This window comes from Schistocerca americana, chromosome 4 (assembly GCF_021461395.2).
Source record: "Schistocerca americana isolate TAMUIC-IGC-003095 chromosome 4, iqSchAmer2.1, whole genome shotgun sequence".
Classification (NCBI taxonomy): domain Eukaryota; kingdom Metazoa; phylum Arthropoda; class Insecta; order Orthoptera; family Acrididae; genus Schistocerca; species Schistocerca americana.
The window spans coordinates 301,639,047-301,661,453 of record NC_060122.1 but is presented as its reverse complement, the minus strand read 5'-3'; the positions used below and the strand labels follow the sequence as shown (position 1 = coordinate 301,661,453).

General features: G+C 38.8%; 1 protein-coding gene across 3 annotated transcripts in view; it reads right to left on the bottom strand.

Moving 5' to 3' along the window:
• The window catches only part of LOC124613245, a 160,652-nt gene that overhangs the window by 111,940 nt on the left and 26,305 nt on the right, over positions 1 to 22,407 (bottom strand). For all 3 annotated transcript variants that reach the window (XM_047141928.1, XM_047141929.1, XM_047141930.1), the window contains 3 exons: positions 11,216 to 11,360; positions 10,876 to 11,075; positions 6,805 to 6,970 (listed from right to left, as the gene is read on the bottom strand). In XM_047141928.1, coding sequence (XP_046997884.1) covers positions 6,805 to 6,970; positions 10,876 to 11,075; positions 11,216 to 11,360 — 511 coding nt within the window. The remainder of the gene's footprint in view (positions 1 to 6,804; positions 6,971 to 10,875; positions 11,076 to 11,215; positions 11,361 to 22,407) is intronic.

The window sequence follows — 22,407 nt, the reverse complement described above, 5'->3', positions numbered from 1 at the left end:
AATTTTTTATAGATCGAGCTCATGTTGAAAAAATTAATATGTACCATATTGTTAATGAATTATTTGATCATGATACACAATTAATGGGAATAAACAATGTAGCACCTTACAACTCTGAGACACATTTGTACAAAGCTGTGATGTTTATTAATGACACAACAGGGTTCAGTGTTAAAAGAGGTGGGATGAGGTATACAGAGAAAAAGATGCTAAAATATAATTGAATTATTCTATAGCAAATCTGTGGAAATATTTGAAAGTAGTTTCTCTAAAAAAATTATCCAGAAAGTCCAAGAAAAAAACTAGTAAGTCACAACAACTAAAGGGATTTATATCTCATTTAAGAGGAAATGGGAAATTTATACAAAAAACTGTCAAGTTCTGATATCATTTGCATTCTAAAAAGAACAGTAATATTATAAGAAAAGTCTTTAAAATGTCCAGAAATGGCTGCATTTGTAATGGAACCTTGACCAGGAAGCATTGACTGCTGATGGAATGGCTTCTTACAGTGTTCAAAGATTACTAGCATTTCTACACTATCCCTGAAGACCATCAGCACTGAGTATGGGAGTGACATGTGGAGAGAGGTTCCCTTCTTCCATTGTTTTGAAAAGGCACAATGCTGTTATTTCTAGTGTCATGGCATGGGGAGCCAACAGCCTGGTAGTGATTGAGGGATTTCTGATGGCATAACCGTACATCACAGACACCCTGCATCCTCATGTGTAACCTGTCATGCAACAGTATCATGTTATTATTCAACACAACTGTGTTCATCCACATATTATACGAGCATCTATGAACTATCTGTGTAATGTTCAGGTACTCTCATGGCCAATAAGCTCACCAGATGTGTCCCTGGCAGAACATGAGTGGGAGCAGCTTAGACATCAGCACTATCCCAGTGCCCCAGTATCCAGGATATCAAGGCAGACTACAACAGTTGTGGCCAGCTTCTCTTGTGAAAGGATAAAACAGCCCTTTCCAACTGAATCTGCACATGTATACAAGCCAGAGGGGGTGCAGTTTCATATTGATAGTTAGTTAGTTACATGTTCCATAGATCTTTTATCGAAATAACGTAGAATAAGGCAGTTTCCTCGATATTTGTACGTCATTATTGTTAACATTAATGAACATATTTTAATTCCGTTCAAGCACTCATGCAACTACACTTAAAAGTTTTTTTAGCAGGCTACTAGTTTTTAAACAATTCATCCATGGAACAGGAGTTGTCTAGAGAAATGATTTTGTCATTGTGGCCCCTTATCAGTTAGAGGGCCTGCACAACAGACAAGCGAGGTGGGCTGCCGACCTCCTTCCAAGAGCTCATATCAAAACATTGCCAATGAATGTAAACATCAACAGACTTTCCGCATAAACACGGCACAACTTCATGAAAAGCCATGTGACCGAGATCCACCAATTACAACTAATGGGACTAAGTGTAGCACTCTACAGAATCAGTGTCATAAGCACACCAACTGAATCAGACCGGCAGTGTGTACCTACAGCAAGGACAGCTCCGGCCAATACCTATGCCGCTCCTGCCCAGTAGACACTTGCTGTAGTCTTCTGTAGAAATTTTTATCTTGTTGGGCATAACGCCACTTTGGAATTGTGTAGCATAGTTTTTGGTTATTATTACTTCTTTTCACTGTCTTGTAACTTTTATCTGGCTTTTGCCACCACAAGAATTATTGTGTTTCTTGTTGTTCTTGAGTTTGGAAATTAGTGCATGCCAAGAAGGCATTTTAGTTAAATAAAGTGTGTTCAAACTTGATCATTAGTTCTTTCCTGCTGACTGCAGGACACTAGAGATTTAAATTTAAAACTTACTTTGCTACTTGTCAGACTTTTATATTATTGGGAAAATGATAAAAAAAAATGTTGCCCCATATTGAACTCCTTTCTGGGCCACTTTAAGCTTCAATAATGGGTAAAAAAGGTAATTTTCATTTGTTTCGAAAACTAGAAACTATAAAAATAGTAAAGGTAGCTGAACTTATTTGTTTGAGCACCTCTGTGATACCATACTTCCAGTTCAAGTTTTCTTCAGCATGTACACTTGAGAATTTGGATAATCTAGCCTGTTTACTGACTCCTGCTCAAGTACTACATCAACTGTTGGTATGGCTATTTGTTGTACAGAACTGAATATAGCATGTTTCCTCAACATATAGGGAGTGTGTATTTTCAGAAAAAAACACTTAACAATTCTTTGGAAAACATCATTAGCAATCTCGTCCAATGCTTTCTGCCTAATGTTATTTATTATAACACTTATCTTCTCCAAAAAGTACCAATTCTGCTCAATGAATGTTAAGTGCAAGGTCATCGACATACATAAGGAATAGGAGTGGGCCCAAAACTGAGCCTTGTCGGACACTCTTTGTGATTTCTCCCCAGCCACTAAAATTTTCTCTCCTTCCAATATTGTTTGAATTTCTCAGCACAACTTTTTCATTATGTTTGTTATGTATGATTCAAACCAGTTGTGTATGAAGCCATCACTTCCATAAAATGTAAGTTTTTCTATGTGGCATGATTTATGCAAATGCCTTGGAAGATCAAAAACTCTGGCAATATTTTATTATTTAAGGCTTATAATATTTGGTGAGTGAATGTTTAAATAGCATTCGCAGTCAAGAAACCCTTCTGGAATCCAAATTATGATATGCTGACTAAAGTGTTATTATTTACATATGAGACTACACTTCACTACGCTTAAGTGTGGACCTACTCTCCATTACATTAATTCCAAATACACACATCAAAAAAAGTTTTGCACCACCCCGGTTCCCAGAACTCCTGAAGATAGATTTTGACTGTGGATATCGTATCACAGACACAATCCCTTTGACTTTTCAGAGACATCATTAAACCCACCCAAAGATGTAAACAACCATGCATGAGCAGTGCCTATTAGATGGAGGGGGTCCGACAGCCAATCAGTACCAATAATTCCACAACAAAGGAGCTACACAGCTCATTTTATCTGTAGTTCAACCATAACTAGATGGTCAATACTGCAGTTCAATTGCATCTGCATTGTTACATTGTACCAGGAAGGACTCTCAACAAGGGAAGTGCCCAGACATCTCGGAGTGAACCAAGCAATGTTGTTCGGACATGGAGGAGCTACAGAGAGACAGGAACTGTCGATGATATGCCTCACTCAGGCCGCCCAAGTGCTACTACTGCAGTGGATGACTGCTACCTATGGATTATGGCTCGGAGGCACCCTGACAGCAACGCCACCATGTTGAACAATGCTTTTCGTGGACCCACAAGACGTCGCATTATGACTCAAACTGTGTGCAATAGGCTGCATGATGCGCAACTTCACTCCTGATGTCCATGGTGAAGTCCATCTTTGCAACCACGACACCATGCAGCGAGGTACAGATGAGCCCAACAACATGCTGAACGGACCGCTCATGGTTGGTATCACTTTCTCTTCACCGATGAGTGTCACATATGCCTTCAACCACACGGTCGTCAGAGACGTGTTTGGAGGCAATCTGCTCAGGTTGAAGACCTAAGACACACTGTCCAGCGAGTGCAGCAAGGTGGAGGTTCCCTGTTGTTTTCGGGCAGCATTATGTGGGGCTGACGTATGCCAGTGGTGGTCATGGAAGGTGTCTTAACTACTGTATGATACTTGAACGTCATCCTCCGACCAACAGTGCAACCATATCGGCACGGCATTTGTCTTCATGGATGACAATTCATGCCCCCATCGTGCACATCTTGTGAGTGACTTCCTTCAGGATAACATCGCTCGAGTAGAGTGGCCAGCATGTTCTCCAGACACGAACCCTATCGAATATGCCTGGGATAGACTGAAAAGGGCTGTTTATGGATGACGTGACCCACCAACCACTCTGAGGGATCTCCGCCAAATCGCCATTGAGGAGTGGAACAATCTGGACCAACAGTGCCTTGATGAACTTGTGGAGAGTATGCCATGATGAATACAGGCATGCATCAGTGCAAGAGGATGTGCTATTGGCTATTAGAAGTATCAGTGTGTACAGCAATCTGGATCTCCACCTCTGAAGGTCTCACTGTATGGTGGTACAACATGCAAAGTATGATTTTCATGAGCAATAAAAAGGGCAGAAATGATGTTAATGTTTATCTCTATTCCAATTTTCTGTACAGATTCCAGAATTCTTGGGACTGAGGTGATGCAAAACCTTTTTTGACATGTGTATTTTGGAAACAAATTGCAGTAAGTGAATTGGATGATAATTATTCAAGTCTTTGTTGTCATTTTTCTTATTAGGATGTTTAACAACTGCATATTTTAATATATCTGGATAAAATCCCTGTGCCATTGATAATTTACATATGCCACAAAGGATGTCACTTATTAAGTTAGAACAACTTTTCAGAATTCTGTTTGAAATTCCAACAACACATGAGCTTTTGTTTTTTAAAATTTTTATAGTTCTGTCAATTTCAGAGAAGGATTCTCTTCTAATTGCTTAAAGTTTTGTGAAATGACAGTTTTAAAGATTCTCTTGGTTCTCAGCTGAACTGTTTAATCCTATTTTTGCTGCTACATTTAGAAAGTAAATGTTAAAAAACGTGCAACTTTTGAATTATCAGTCAAAACACTGTCATTTAGTTTAATTGTTATATCATCTCGTACTCTAGTTGTCATGACTCTTGTTTCACAGTATCCCATATAGTTTTCATCTTATTATCCGCACTGTTAATTTCCGTCAGGATATGCATCATGGATAGTGCAGAAATGCTATTCATCTCTGAACGCAATATGATGCCAGTCCACGCTTCTGGTAAAAGCACCATTACAAACACAGCTGTTTCTGTTGTGGCATTAATGGCTGTCTACACGTGGAATCATAATTTTCTACTCCCGCTGCTTCTATTCTCTGACCAATGGTGCAGAAAGACACAAAAAGTTGCAGGGAATCCATTATTTGATCTTGAATGTGATGTGAAAAAGATATGATGTGCTTGGCACTCAGTATGGCAGTCCTCGGTTGTGGTAGTCAGACATGATCAACCAGAACCCTGACGAGTATGTCTGTCCTCATGTTCCCTTATGCAGTCTAACATCTGGCCCCTGTCACGTCTGATGCCCCACAAAATCTGGATATTACAGGATTCTACCACCCAGCCAAATGGGAACGCACTATGAGGCCCCTTTCAAATTATGTTAGGTGCTGATAATACTGTCTAAAATGAGTATGCAGCATTTCTGTGTCCTTCACAGTGGCAGCACTCTGGTGATCATTCTACATGTCACAAATAACTATAACTCTAAACATTAAAGACGTCCTGGATTTTCTAATGTTTGATTTTACTGTAAATATTAAAATACACACTGATAGTGTGTACATGTATGAAGTTACACTGACGTCCGACCACGTCTTTTACATGCTTCATTGTTTTTGTCTGGCAGTGCATATAGAAAAATGCCAGATTTTGTTGCCTATGTTAATTATAAAATTAAAAAGGTAGTGGTGGTCCTTAAAATGGCCTTCCATGTGATGCACTGTGCAATGTAAGATTTTTTTCTGCAGCTGAGATTTGAGGATGCCCACACCTGACAAGAAAATTCAATAAAAACAAAACAAATAATGCATGACATATGACTGTGTTCTGTACATTAATTACAATGGTTACTGTGTTCTCTGTGGGCAGTGCCTTTGTTTAATAAGTTGGTGAGTATCCAGGCTTGGGGGAGTCATTTATAAATATTTCTAAGTGAAGCTAAAGTTGGTGCAAGCCAGCATTAGAATGGAGCTTAACCATGTTTGCATATTGCACAATGCAAAAATAAGCTGTGCCATAAATCTTAAAAAATCCTACATTGCACAGCACACAAAATCGGAAGCTGGTATCTAAGGAGGTTAACACTGATAAACGAAACCTGCAAAAATAAATCAAATAATGTGTGATCTGTGGCAGTGTTCTGTACATTAGATAAGCATTCTATCGTAGGATGTAAAATTTCAAAACAAATGGACTCTGAATCTCTCAAAACTAACTCACATTGACTTACAACTCATGGTATCGGAAGGGATTCAACTTTCTATTTTCTTCCATCTGAATTAAAGTACTGACTCTGAACGTCAAAGGCCTACTCTTCTGTAAACCCTTCCTCATTCCACAAACTCATCTCACCATCTGGTGACAAAATAACACTGCCACAATCTCCAGACTTTGAAACTTCAACCACAGTGCCAAGACAGCTGGTCCTTTGATCTCTCACATCCCAGACCTGTAACATTCTCTGTGAAATACTGATGTTTACCAGTCATGATGAAAACCATTCTTGGTGCAAACAAGACTGAAATTTTTGTTTGTATTAGTGAGAAGTCTTGCTGAATAGTTAGTACATTACAGACTTTAAGATTTGCTTAAACTTGTTGGTGAATGCATTATGAGACAATGAAATTTGTGTTTTCGCTACTGCTGACCCTCACATTACAGCAATGCATTACCTTGTAAAAGCACCAGAACTTGTTTAGGAGCTTACAAATTACCCAATCAAAAGAAAGGGAACATCATAGTTCTCAGCTGTCAGATGACAACCTTCCCTTAATCTGACTCTGTGCAGTGTGTAAAACATGAAATGAAAGTCAATCCTATATTTAAGAAATTTCCAAAAAGACTGACACAGAATTTGTTTGATTTTTGTATACTTTTGGAGATATTTGTGTGCATTCTTGAGTTATTTGAATTAAATGTTTTACGAAAATTATAACTGAATAAAATCTCCAGGACATCAAAATATTCTAATTCATACATTCTGTAACTAACCTGCTGACATTATGTGGTCCTGAAGACAACGGCAAGCTTTTGTTTTGAATGCTGGACAGTAGAGCCGTCTAGCATCATCCTCTTGAAGGTCTGATGCCAACGAAGATGCAAACCTTTCAGCTTCTTCTAGGTACATTTCTTTTTCTTTAGTGAGATCATTTGTTTCCTATGGAAAAATATATATGTGGAAATTACAGTGAAACAAATTTTAAAATTACAAATTTTTGCCAAAGAACAAATAAAATCATATTTTTCTTTCTCTCTACATCTTTATTTCTCACTCTGTCCTTATCTCTGGACTGAAGCTGGTACAATGCTTACTAATATATCATCCTAGATTTCCTACAATCTTTTATGTCTCCTCCTCCATCTTTGTTTCCCCTCATTCTCATGACAGATGGGGTCCCACTCATCCTGGGGTCTGAACGAACTGCCATTCATTTCTACCCTCTCCTGCCATATTCCTGTTTTCCTCCTTGAGGATGGAACTAATAGTTCTAAAATCTATGAATACTCTCTCTCTCTCTCTCTCTCTCTCTCTCTCTCTCTCTCTCTTCCTCGCCCCTCCCTCACTCCTTTCTTTTTCTATCAGCATTATTGCCATTTTACCTCCTGGGAATAAGTATTGGACAACCATTCTGTCTCTCTCGAAATTTAGTTTTCTCAAGTGAATTTTCTTTTTATATAATATTTGCATATCAAGTGGAAAATATCTTTCTGCTTTCAAATATTACAGTTGTTTACAATTTTGTATGAAAGTTTTGGTAGAATGTAAATACTTTAGGAGTAACAATATTATGAAAAGGGTACTTGCTACTCACAGTATAGCGGAGATGCTGAGTTGCAGGTGGCACAACGAATAGACTGTCACAAAATTAGCTTTTGGCCAACAAGGCCTATGTCAAAAATTGTGTGTGTGTGTGTGTGTGTGTGTGTGTGTGTGTGTGTGTGTGTGTGTGTGTGTCTATTTTTGACAAAGGCTTTGATGGCCAAAAGATCATTTTGTGACAGTCTTTTTGTTGTGCCTATCTGCAACTCAGCAGCTCCACTATATGGTGAGTAAAACTATCCTTATTATGAAAAGTTCATCCTGGGTTTTCCATTGTTTACTTTAGGAGTAAAGTAGACCATTCACTGAAAAGCAGTAGTGTTTTCAACAGGCACACACACAAAAACAAAGAAACTTGCTAGTTTTCAGAGTAACCCTTTCTCGAGCTAGTGTGCTCTAGCTCAAGAAAGGATTAGTCTGAAAGCTAGCAAGTTTCTTTCTTTTTTGTGTGTGCGTGTCTATGACTCAATGCTTTTATATTGACAGAATAAAATCACAATACCATAAACTAATTAATGTGGAGTAATGAAACTTTGGGAATTCATCTGTCTAAGTAACTTATTTATGTGATTAACACTGCAAGACCACAGGTTAATGCAAGTGCAAGATAAGCCATTGCAAATGTGAAATGCTGGTACATTAATAACTAGTGTAACCACCAGAATGTTGAATGCAAACATGTATGCATTGTGTTGTACAGGTGTGTGGTGTCAGTTTGTGGGACGGAGTTCCGTGCCTGTTGCACTTGGTTGGTCAATACAAGCTCAGTTAATACTGTTTGTGGATAACGCTAGAGTTTTCATCCAATGATGTCCTACATGTGCTTGATTGGAGTCAGATCTGATTATCAAGCAGGCTAAGGGAACATGTCAACACTCTGTAGAGCATATTGTGTTAAAAAAGTGGTACGTGGGAGCATTAAGTTGTTGGGAAACACCACCTGTGATGCTATTCATGAATGGCAGAACATCAGGTCAAATCACCAGACTAACACACAAATTTGCTCTCAGTGCGCCTGGGATAACCACAAGAGTGCTCCTGCTGTCCTCTGAAATTGCACCCAGACCATAACTCCATCTGGAGGTGCAGTGTGTCTGATACACAGGCGGGCACTAACCTGGCCTCCTCCTAACCAACACACAGCCATCACTGGCACTGAGGCAGAATCAGCTTCCATCATCCTACTCTCTAATGGCCTCTCACTTGACACCACTGAAGTTACAAATGGTGGTGGTTTAGGGCTGATGGAATGGAAGCTACATGGCATCTGGCTTGGGGCTATTCTCGAAGCAACCAATAAGTAACAGTTACGCTGTGTCACTGTGATGCCAATTGCTACTCAAATTGCTGTGGCAGATGGAGAATGAAGTACCAGAGCCATACACCGAACATGATGGTATTCCCTCTCGGTACTGCCATGTGGCTGTCTGGAGCCTGGACTTCTTGCAACCGTACATTTTCATAACCACTGCTGCCAGCAATCATTAACAGGGTTACATTACTGCCAGTATTTCTGAAATATCACGGAAGGAACATCTAGCTTCTTGTAGCCGTATCACCTGACCTCGTTAAGACTCAGGGAGCTGTTGATAATGGTGTCTTTGTCACCTTAAAGACATTTTTGACTAATATCAATTCATAGTGTCCAACCTCAATGGTAAGTAACACTTATGACTGCTACAGCATGTATTTAAAGCAAACCTGATTTGCATAATCATAGTGGTGCTACTAGCACCTCTCTTACACAACTGGCACAACATTTGAATAGACATCTTCTTTAAGATGTAGAAACACACCTACCAACTTTCATTAATCACACAACTATTTGTTGGTGATGACTTTTTTTCCATCAGTGTACTTTTTGGTGAGTGGTATCCTTTACTCCTAAAGTATTTACAAATAGTTTTACTTTAGTCCATAGCTGTCTTTGCTGTATCTCTGGTCTCAGATAGGTCAATACGACGGTTACTAGAATAAATGGTAGAGATCATGGTGAATGCATGCAGTAGCAAGATGCAACATTGACTTTACAGCCAACCTTGCCATCATTCAGTAACCCGGCACTGCAGTAACCTACTGTACTGTCATTGAATATTTGATGAATACAAAGTATGTTAAGTTCTTTCCAAAGACTGACGATTAATTGCTGAGCTACACTACAGCTATGAGTCTACTGAGGTGTTCTGAGAGAATATTTTGAATCATTTCCAATGAAATATAGTGGTTTGTATGTGATTGCAGGATATACTAACCATTAAAGACACTGGAAACTTCGGAAATTAAGATTCATATATTTCCAAAGAACAATGAGATGAACCCGAAATGGATAAGTGCTTGTAAATATACTGATTCATTTTCAGTTGCTAATGCTTGTGTGTGCCCAAAACATTTTGCTAAATTGGTTAATGAAGAGGATTTGAAAAGTTAACTGTTGAATCTTCCTCCAACACAAAAAATTGAAGCCTGATGTTATCCCAGCCTCCAGAGTGATTTAAGGGGTAGCAATGAGCCTATAATGAGACAAAAAAATCAGGTTAAAAAAGTGTAAGGGTGTGGAGGAGATTTCACACTCAACATATTGCCAATTAATGAAAGAAACAACTAGCGGAGAAAATATTAACTATGAAAACAAACAGTGCTGCAAATGTGACAATATGTTTTACTGTAACATCGAGTTACTTAAAACATTAAAAAATATGGTTGAGGCACCTTTTTCTGAATGTCAGCAAAAGTGGTTATGAAATAACAGTACACTAATTGGTTATCTGAAGCTATTGCAAGGGCTGTGACTTACATTGTATATCTTATAAAATGTTATGCTTTATCATGTATTTACTGCAATATTCTCATTGTAGTGTACCTGATATTAAAAGAAGAGTCCCGCAGTTCACTGACCACAGAAAAAGGGCCTAGATAAATTTTAGAAAACAAACTATCTTTTAGATATTTTTTAAGGTTTTATACAGTGAAAAACTTTTAAATTGGAAATTTTTTATTTATTTAAGCACTAAACAAGTTAATAATAATACACCACAACATGAAAACTCTCAATTGTATTGACAATTGTGTATGAGTGGTTCACTGTATGTGTGGTGCATCTATCAGCTTTTATGCAGTGCAGTGAGGCAAGAAGGTCAATGGTAATGTCACCGATTGCAGTGAATCTGTCCTTTACATCCTCTGTGTATTCTAGTAACTGTAATCAGTACCACATTATCGAGCAACACAATCTTTCTTGTTACCTTTTGCTCAGATTTCTTGTTAATTCTACGTGCTGTAAGGCCACATGCATTGCACAGCAACATAATCTTCTGAGTGGAAGGATCAAAGACCCTTCGAGGTGCACGTTGCTTATGAGTGGCAGGATGAGAACGCAATGGATTTACAACATATGGTGAACTGCATTTTTCACAGGAAAATTTCTTTTCTTGAATATCATCATCTGCAAAGAAAAAGAAGTGCTACTTTATTACTCAACAATATAAACAACAAATATTAATAAAAGACTTTCTGTTGTAATATGTATCTGTTAAGAACAGTGCACTATTTTCAGCAGTAAATTTTAAATTAAATGCAACTGACCTACAAAAGAACATTTTTTAGGTTTCTTTGTTACTTTCTTTTTCATAATCTTCTTCCTTGGGATTATAATATCTGGTGAAAATGGTCTCTTTTTCTCTCTTTTTCTTTGGGACATAATACATGTTTGGTCTGCATCACGCATTTCCTAGAAAAAAATTAAAAATAACAACACATAAATGTTTCAGAATAGACAATTTTTCATATTTCATGAGAAGACTACCCACTCATGCTTTCTCAGTTATTGCAGACACACAAATTCCATGGCCAACTGATATGTTTCAAAGGAAATAAAAATAAGTGGATGAAATTATATAAAGTAGTCTTAATTATCAAACCTATACATTACAATGTGGTTAATATTATAACAAAGAAGTACAGAAACAGTTATTCATCTCATTCATAGATTTTAAAAAAGCATATGATAGTGTTCATAGACCCACACTTCTAAAAATCCTTAGATCATATGGCCTCCATCCCAAACTGATAAGACTCATTCAGCTAACTTTAACTAACACAAATTCAAAGGTTAAGTTAGAGGAGAAATGTCCAAAGTTTTCACAATAAAAATAGGACTCAGACAAGATGATGGACTGACTCCTTTGCTTTTCAGTGTGGCCCTCGATTAGATCATGACAATCTAGCATAAAGAAAATCCATGTAAAATCAAAATTGGAGGAAAACCAGCAATAAGAGCAAACTGCCTTGGGTTTGCTGACGATTTAGTTCTCTTAGCCCTCGACATGGAAGAAGTTCGTGTTCAGATCACAAGTCTCCAGAAAATTGCTTCAAAAACAGGATTACAAATATCCTTTGAGGTAACGGAAATCATGCCCATGAAACCTCTTTGCATAGATAAAATATTCATAAATGATCAGGCAATTAATATAGTTCTACTATTTAAATATCTTGGAGGAATTATTTTGCACAACTTGGGTGAGAAAGCAACACTGATAAATAGAACCTACAAAATGAAAAAAAAAACACAATGTCTAACCTGGTTAACATATAATAAGAGATGCCTGTCAATAGACACTAAGATCCAACATTACAAAACTGCAATTCTCCCGGAATCAACTTATGCTTGAGAAACTCTGTTCCAAATTAAAAATGAAAGAAGGACCAATCAACTCCTCAAGACTGAATGAAGAATTATCGGAACATGCATCAATAAAAAATACCAGGTTGATGGAGTCTGGAGAATCCTCCCTAATGAAACTGTATATTGTGAGATTGACCCAATCACTAGCAGAATGAGAAAGAAAAGAATCTCATATTTCTTTCATGTCTTAAGAATGCCTGACAACAGGATTTCAAAACAACTAATGATGAGAAGTCTCAGAAAGAAGAGAGGAGGACAGTTGGTCAAAGAAATTCAGCAAGATCTTGAAGCAGTCGGACTTAGAATTACTGATGCAGAGAACAAAAACAAAATTAACACTCTCCTTATGAATCATAAACTTTCAGCAGAAATGACACACAGAAGACTGGTAAAGATTTCAGACAAATAAAGAAAATTGTGTTCTGAATAAATGAAAAAGTACTGGGCTGAGTGCAAGAAGCAAGTAGTCTAATCTTCAAAGAGAAAATGAACATGGAATGACTCAAGTGGTCTAATGTGGTCAATCAAGTTAATAATAATAACAAAAAATGTAATAAAGTATCTGAGAACAAGATATGGTGTTCTCAAAAATGATTTAATATACACATCACAACTTAAGGCAATGTATTTGATTTGTTGGACAAGTGAAGAATCATGCCATTTATTGACCGTAATAGAGTTTGAAACCACGCTAGTCAAATACTTCTCACTTTTGCATACATTATTATGGAACCACATCTTACAACTCCGAGAAAATATTAGATTCACTTCACATCACACAGCTATGCTTTCCAGTACATTTTTAAAATCACCATAACTCTTTTGACTAATATGTACAAGTCACCACACCAGTGTTACACTGACTGTCCTTAACAAACACAGTCTGCATGGTTCATTACTATGTTATTTATTATTAATTCCTTTAACTCCTTACGTGGCATAGGGCTGCAAACAAGGGTGGCCATTTTGTTCTGTCGTCTGCTAGCATTTTCACTTCTTCCCATCTTATTCCTTGCTCTTGACCTTCTGCTTAAACTGATCATCTCCACGTCGTTTTGGGCCTGCCTCATCTCTGTCATCCCTGTGGGATCCAATCAAGTGCTTCCTTCACAATATGTTCATTTGGCCTCCAAGTGTGTGTCCTAACCATCTCCACTTCCTGTTTCTTGTTTGCAGCTCAACTGGCTTCTAGCTGGTTCTTTCTCAGAGTGTTTCATTAGAGATGACATTTGGCCACCATACCACCAGGATGTCTCTCAGACATCTGTTGTTGAATGTCTGCAGTTTATGGATTAGCTGCTTTGTCACTTTCCATCTTTCACATCCATATGGAAGCACAGATTTTACATTATTTTCAAACATCCGCAATTTGGTCCTCATTGTTATTTCCTTCAATCCACAGATAGAGCGCAGAGTTGTAAAAGTGCCTTTGGTTTTGTTGACGCAGCTGTTAACGTCCTTTGTTGCACCACCATATGGTGTAATCACACTTCCAAGGTAGCAACACTTATCCACCCTTTCAATTATATGGCTCTCAAGCTTAAACTCTGTGGTACTGTTATCATTTGTCCACATATCATTTGCTTTTAAGACATTAATTTTCCAACTGGTGTTCTTCATTGCAGATTTAAAATGTTCTAGTTTCTCTTTCATGCCATTGACGCTGTGGGATAGAAGGCAAAGGTCATCTGGAAAATCTAGGTCTCCTAAATGTGTTCCCTAGCTCCATTTTATTCCTCTCACTTTATCCATTGCTAGTGTCATTACAAGATTCAGTACGATGTTAGATAGTATCAGTGAGAGCACGCAGCTTTGCTTAGCCCCTGTTTTCACTGCTATTGGCTTTCAAAGCAGACCTTGTTGTTGAACCTGGCACTTGTAGTTTTCCTACATGCATTTAACAAGAGCAATTTTTCTTGGGAATTCCAAAAGTTTGCAGTGAGCTCCATATTTTTGTTATAATTCTACTGTCGAAGACCTTTTCAAAGTCTACAAACAGCATGTGAAGTGGTGACTGGTATGAATGTTCAGTTACTATTCTCAAGGGGTTTATTTGGTCAGTACAAGAGCAACCTTGGGCTGCTTTAGGGATTTCTTCTTTGGATGGCGGTTCTATATTAATTGACATATCTTGTGGGAGTCCTTCCCTGTCCACATTCAGCTGAGTCACATTGTCATCTGTAGTTTCACAGTTCAGAATGTTCTCAAAATGTCGTCTGCACCTCTGCACTTGGTCTTCTCGATTTCTGAGTAGTTTTCCTTACTTGTTCTTGATTGGTACATCAACCCCAAATTTCTTATTTGACAGTTTCCTTGTGATGTTATATAGTGTCTTATTATTGCCTCTGTTAGCTGCTGCCTCTGCCTTAGCTGCGAGATTATTGACGAAGGTTCTCTTATCTTTTCTGAAAACCCTCTTTACCACCCTACTTAATATGCAGCATTCCTGCTGGATTTCTTCTTTTACTTCTCTTGTCTGTGCACAATTTAGCCAGAGTTTTGCCTTCCTCCTCAGCTGTGTCGAATCCCAAGTATGGTCAAAGATCCAGTCTTGTCTGCCGTGGCCCTTTGTTCCAAGAATTTCTTCAGCACTCTGGGCATAGATCTTGTTCACTGCATTCCATTGACCCTCAATGTCATTCTATTTTATTGCTCTGCTAGGTACTTCAAAACGCTTTCTTAGTTGGATCAAGAACTCCTCTTGGACTTTTGTATTGCCCAACTTTCCAAAATTAAACTTGATCCTCTTCTGCCAGCAATGTCTCTTTTGTGCAGCTATTTTTAGAAGGACTGTTGCTAGCATAAGGCGGTGTTCACTACCAACATCTGCTCCTCTTTAATTCCCCACAACTAGGAGTGATCTTAGCCACTTCCTGCTAATTGCAAAGTGGTCTATCTGATTCTCTGTTCTGCTGTCTGGCGAAACCCATGACACTTTGCGACACCGTTTAAGCTGCACAAGTCTATTAGATGTTCTCCTCTGTCATTTTAGGTGCCCAACCCATGTTACCTGATAATCTGCTCATGCTGTGGTTGTCATTCCCAGTTTTTGCATTAAAGTCACCAATCAGCAGGAGGATATCTTTTTTTTTTTTTTTTATGCTTTTGTAATGTTTCTTGGAGTTTGCGACAAAACTTGTCTTTCTCTCCATCCTCAGACACTTCTGTTGGTGCATAACATTGTACAATGGTCACTGGTCTTACCCTCACTGCGAAGTGAGTGACTATGATTCTTTCTGTAATTGGGAAGATATGCCCTTCCTTTATTCTTCTTCCTCCAAATACCATTATTTTTGTTTCACTTGATCCTAAAATTTTTAATTCATATCATTCCATTTCTTGTACCACTTTCATTTGTTTACCTGTTGGACACATTTTTCTCATGTTCCAGAACGCTATTCATGTCACCTTTTTCATTGCCAAGGTTATCATCTTTAAATCTGTCCAATTATTGGTATTCTCTGTTGCACTTTCTGTGATATGCCAATTTCAGGTTAACAGCTTATCAGGCCATACACCCCAGCTCGATGGGAGGGCTGCTCCCTTGACTGCAATCGAGCTCACAGGAGTTTTCTGTGGAGGTTCTCTCCCTTAGTCTTTGAGGGTCCTCTCTCTCTCTCTCTCTCTCTCTCTCCGTAAGACAGCAGTTATTGGTTTTGGTCTGCCACAGGTATTTTATTTCCACGATACCCACCATATCTGATGAGCATTCCTCTATCCATCACCTGGGGAGGCACCTGATGGGGGCCGGTAACCCCTCCCATGGTTCATGAGACTACATAATTATAATTTATTCTGAGGCTGCCTTCATTTAGTGTGATTGTGCCTTTCATACTGGAGATTTTGGCATGTTGTTTTGATTTTTTTTGGGGGGGGGGGGGGGGGAGCGGGGAGGGGGGGGGGGGGAGTCTTAAATGTAAATGGGAGATAATGTGCTCTGCTTCTGGAGAGGGTGTCTCTGAGGGTGAGGTAGGTGTATAATATCAGCAAGACAGGAGTAGTTAGCTATGAGAGGTTGATGAGTAATTTAGATGGTGTCTGTTGCAATAGTGGTGTATACTAGTATTCCAAGGACACACAACCAGAAACATTCTTCCCTGACCCAACGGAACCCAAACAAAGCCATAAGATGGTCAGCTTGTTTGCAAGTACTAAACAATGGAAAGAGTAAAGATAATCACTCACTGTATATTTGAGGTGTTCAGTGGTGCACAGATACAGACACAGGATTTGGAACTCATTTACGTGCATGTCTCCTGCTCAACACATCAGCTATACAACGAGTGTTTATCTCCAGTCAGTCCATTGCTTGTATTCCACCCAAGATTTTCCGGTATCATACTAGTGTTCTCGAGAATCCACATACATTTCAGTCCTCTTGAAATACTCATCTTCACTCTAACATCTATATTCTGTTACACACTGAACTGGTCTGAGACGCACTTTCCTTCAACCAGCATTACTTTGGAAACAATTTAATTTATCCACATAACAGACCGCAATTAGCCCAAAGTACAATAGTTCCAGCATTTTCACATACGGCAAAGTGCACCAACAAATCTGTAGTAAACTACTCATCCTTTGCCAATGAATTGATTGATTTTAATGAAACCTGTGATTGGTTTTAATGAAACATGTCACAATGTAAGGACACAATACAGGTCAAAAACAGTCATACAATAATAATCAATGGCAAATTGTTTATTATAAGAGTGAGCAGTGAAGGTAGTCATTTTGATATCATCTGCTGTCAAGTTGCTCTGAATTACAAAGCTGTAAACATGATCTTCAATTTGTACTTAGCTTTCACCATCTATCTGACCTCAGTTTATGCTAAAAATTCATTTTAACCCGTAGTAAAGAAAAACTAAATTTTGTGTTTAGTAATAAACAGAAAAGAAGTAAAGTATCACACAAAAATTTTCAGAAAGTTCATCAAGAAGTAAGGATAAATAAAATGAAATAGCACCTACTGTTCTCTAACAGTGTAACTAAATTATTGTTTCCAAACTGGAAACTACTTTTCATAGTTCCAAATTAATGAAGAGAATAAAATATCACATTTGAGCAACCCTCTGGAAATGAAAGAAGGACCTCAGCACATGTACTAAGGTGACTAGTTTTCGCTATAAAAAAGTTAAAATGAAAATAAAAAATTTAGGAAAAAATAAAAATATTTCTTAAGACTTGTACTGCACAAGAGCAAAAACTAATAACAAACCAACAGTTCTGTTTTCAATTGCTTCCACTTTTGATGTTGCTCATGTGTGTTAGCCTGGTGCTGCTTGACCAATGGATACTCATTTCACAATCTGACAACATAATAAATTTTTATCAACAGTTTTTCACCATCAGTTATTTATGTAACATTTCTTATTATCAGACTCTAGATCTGTGACCTGACCTTTCCACAATTCACCAGGGAGTGAATGGGCACACTGTCTATGTTTAGCCATCTGCCACAGGGGAATGTTGAAGTCTACAGCAACTATGGCACTATTTGAAATGCTTAGGCTACGTCACAATGTTGGCTTTTACCACAATCCATAACACAACAGTATGATCCACAACCACTCTTCGTAATGATGCAGATCACAAAGACATGAACTCAGTCTACTACACTGACTGAAGAGAGGGAGCTCTATCTCACATTTTAATATGACCGAGGAATACCAATGAAAATGGATAACACCCTCATGATGTTTTAATTACAGTAGTTATGAAACGAAGTTCTCCTTTCAGGATGGAAGCAAACATATGATCTGCAGTTATATCAAATTAATTTTAACTGTATCCATATTATGATATAAATATGTTACACTGAAACAGTTTACAAAAAAGAAAAGAAAAGATTGCTTACAGATATTTTTACATTTCACTTCATACATAGAAAATTTTACATGATAATAAAAATAATAATAATCAGTTATATCTTAAATACAAGTGACCCATTCAAATACCACTCCATCACATGCCTGTGCAATAGGTATGAAGTGTTCACATCCTGTAAAAGAAAAATTATGTACAGACATCTGAAGCAAATTAAAGTAACAGCAGAAGAAGAGACACTATCTGAAGAAATCTCAAGATTGGAATGAACAATCCATCACAGACTGCATCATAGTAGAGCAAGCAGCAGATAAAATGTAACATATTTACAGCCTACACTGATTACAAAAAAGAGTATTTGGTTCCATTCAACAAAGATTGTTTATTAAAGTTCTGCAGATTTATAACATAAACATTTCAATTACCAACAAACTCTCACTCACAATGATGCAAAAGAAAACACATCCAAACCTGAGGCAGCAACAAAAGAATACTAACAAGAACAAATCCAATGAAGTGAGGCAGATTTGAAGGTGACGTCTCAAACTCAATATGGTTTTATTTAGCACTCAATCAACTTTCATCAACACTCAATTTAACCATATGTGGGTTTGCCATTAAAAGCAGCAATGGTTTAAGCTTTATATCAAATCATCTTATGTGCTTGAATGAGGTTAATCTATGTATTTCAGAAGAAACACAGATGACCAACCTCCTAAAAGCAGTAGCAAAATGGTCTAGAAACATCAGTATGCCACTAAGCAGGGACAAATAGTGGGCAAGAAAGATGGGGAAGACCAATATCCAAACTACTTGGTTTGAGATTAGTCATGGGAACATAACTGAACCTATGAATGAACCATAACACAAAAAATCACAACACAAAGTCACCAGAATTTTCTCTATTTTGAAACCAAAACCAAATGGAAAAACACCTTTGAGGCATTAATACGAGGGCCGTTCAGAAAGTAACCTCCGGTTGATTTAAAAAAATACACCAAGTTAAAAAAAAATATTTTAATATATACATCTTACAACTACATCTTTGCACTATTTTTCTACATACTCTCCATAGCGATTGAGGCACTTATCGTATCTCTTCACAAGCTTTGAAATTCCTTCTGCATAAAAATCACCCGCTTGTGCCTGGAGCCAGCCTGTGACCGTCATCTTTGAGCTCTTCGTCGTCATCAAACCGCTGTGACCCGAGCCATTTCTTCAAATGCATGAAGAGGTGATAATCACTTGGCGCCAGGTCTGGGCTGTAAGGTGGATGGTTGATAACGTCCCACTTGAAGGACTCAAGAAGGGCCGTTGTTCTGCGAGCAGAGTGAGGACGGGCGTTATCGTACAAAAAAACGATACCGGAAGTCAGCATACCACGGCGTTTGTTCTGTATAGCCCGTCGTAACTTTTTTATTGTTTCACAGTACACGTCTTGATTAATGGTCGTACCACGTTCCATGAATTCAACCAACAACACCCCTTTGGGATCCCAAAACACTGTTGCCATCAGTTTTCTGGCAGAAAAATCTTGCGAGGCTTTTCTTGGTTTGGTAGGCGAATTTGAATGTGCCACCATCTTTGATTGTTCTTTTGTCTCAGGGTTCACGTACTTAATCCAGGTTTCGTCACCGGTCACGATTCTGTTTGACAATGGTTCTCCTTCGTCCTCATAACGTGACTGAAAGTCTAATGCAGAGGCCATTCTTTGAGTTTTGTGGTGGTCGGTAAGAATTTGGGGCACCCATCGTGCACAGAACTTACGGTAACCCAATCTTGCTGTCACTATCTCGTACAAGAGAGTCTTAGAAATCTGTGGAAAACCAGTAGACAACTCCGACATTGAGAAACGTCGATTTTCACGAACTTTTGCATCAACTGTCTGAACGAGTTCGTCAGTCACCAATGATGGTCTACCACTCCTCTCTTCATCATGAACGTTTTCTCGTCCACTTTTAAATTAACGTACCCATTCACGGACAACTCCTTCACTCATAACTCTTGGTCCGTACACGGCACAAAGCTCACGATGAATAGCTGCTGTAGAATATCCTTTGGCTGTAAAAAACCTTATGACAGCACGCACTTCACATTTAGCGGGGTTTTCTATTGCAGCACACATTTCAAACTGCCACAAAAACTAAACTAGCGCAGGTACGACGTTCACTCGACCACGGCTTGATGCCGACTGACCTGTTGAGTGCGTGAACGCACAGATGGCGTCGCTACTCCCCCCACAACCCGCACTGTGACCAATCGGAGGTTACTTTCTGAACCGCCCTCGTAGATGTTCAATCCCACTGTTGATTTACACTTAGGACCTCTTTCCCCCCCTCCATACTCCGCAAGCCACCTGACAGTGTGTGGCGGAGGGTACCTTGAGTACCTCTATCGGTTCTTCCTTCTATTCCAGTCTTGTATTGTTCATGGAAAGAAGGATTGTCAGTATGCTTCTGTGTGGGCTCTAATCTCTCCGATTTTATCTACATGGTCTCTTCGCGAGATATACGTAGGAGGGAGGAATATACTGCTTGACTCTTCGGAAAAGCGGAAAAGGTATGTTCTCAAAACTTTGACAAAAGCCCGTACCGAGCTACTGAGCGTCTCTCCTACACTGTCTTCCACTGGAGTTTTATCTATCACCTCCGTAATGCTTTCGCGTTTACTCAATGATCCTGTAACGAAGCGCGCTGCTCTCCGTTGGATCTTCTCTATCTCTTCTATCAACCCTATCTGGTACGGATCCCACACTGCTGAACAGTATTCAAGCAGTGGGCGGACAAGCGTACTGTAACCTACTTCCTTTGTTTTCGGGTTGCATTTCCTTAGGATTCTTCCAATGAATCTCAGTCTGGCATCTGCTTTACCAACGATCAACTTTATATGATCATCCCACTTTAAATCATTCCTAATGCGTACTCCCAGATAATTTATGGAATTAACTGCTTCCAGTTGCTGACCTGCTATTTTGTAGCTAAATGATAAGGGATCTTTCTTTCTATGTATTCGCAGCACATTACACTTGTCTACATTGAGATTCAATTGCCATTCCCTGCACCATGCGTCAATTCGGTGCAGATCCTCCTGCATTTCAGTACAATTTTCCATTGTTACAACCTCTCGATACACCACAGCATCGTCTGCAAAAAGCCTCAGTGAACTTCCGATGTCATCCACAAGGTCATTTATGTATATTGTGAATAGCAACGGTCCTATGACACTCCCCTGCGGCACACCTGAAATCACTCTTACTTTGGAGGACTTCTCTCCAATGAGAATGACATGCTGCGTTCTGTTATCTAGGAACTCTTCAATCCAATCACAGAATTGGTCTGATAGTCCATATGCTCTTACTTTGTTCATTAAACGACTGTGGGGAACTGTGTCGAACGCCTTGCGGAAGTCAAGAAACATGGCATCTACCTGGGAATCCATGTCTATGGCCCTCTGAGTCTCGTGGACAAATAGTGCAAGCTGGGTTTCACACAACCGTCTTTTTCGAAACCCATGCTGATTCCCACAGAGTAGATTTCTAGTCTCCAGAAAAGTCATTATACTCTAACGTAATACGTGTTCCAAAATTCTACAACTGATCGACGTTAGAGATATAGGTCTATAGTTCTGCACATCTGTTCGATGTCCCTTCTTGAAAATGGGGATGATCTGTGCTCTTTTCCAATCCTTTGAATGCAACGCTCTTCTAGAGACCTATGGTACACCGCTGCAAGAAGGGCGGCAAGTTCCTTCACGTACTCTGTGTAAAACCGAACTGGTATTCCATCAGGTCTAGCGGCCTTTCCTCTTTTGAGCCATTGTAATTGTTTCTTTATCCCTCTGTCGTCTATTTTGATATCTACCGTTTTGTCATCTGTGCGACAATCTAGAGAAGGAACTACAGTGCAGTCTTCCTCTGTGAAACAGCTTTGGAAAAAGACATTTAGTATTTCGGCCTTTAGTCTGTCATCCTCTGTTTCAGTACCATTTTGGTCACAGAGTGTCTGGACGTTTTGTTTTGATCCACCTACCGCTTTGACATAAGACCAAAATTTCTTAGGATTTTCTGCTAAGTCAGTAAATAGAACTTTACTTTCGAATTCATTGAACGCCTCTCGCATAGCCTTCCTCACACGACATTTCGCTTCGCGTAATTTTTGTTTGTCTGCAAGGCTCTGGCTATGTTTATGTTTGCTGTGAAGTTCCTTTTGCTTCCACAGCAATTTTCTAACTTGGTTGTTGTACCACGGTGGCTCTTTCCCATCTC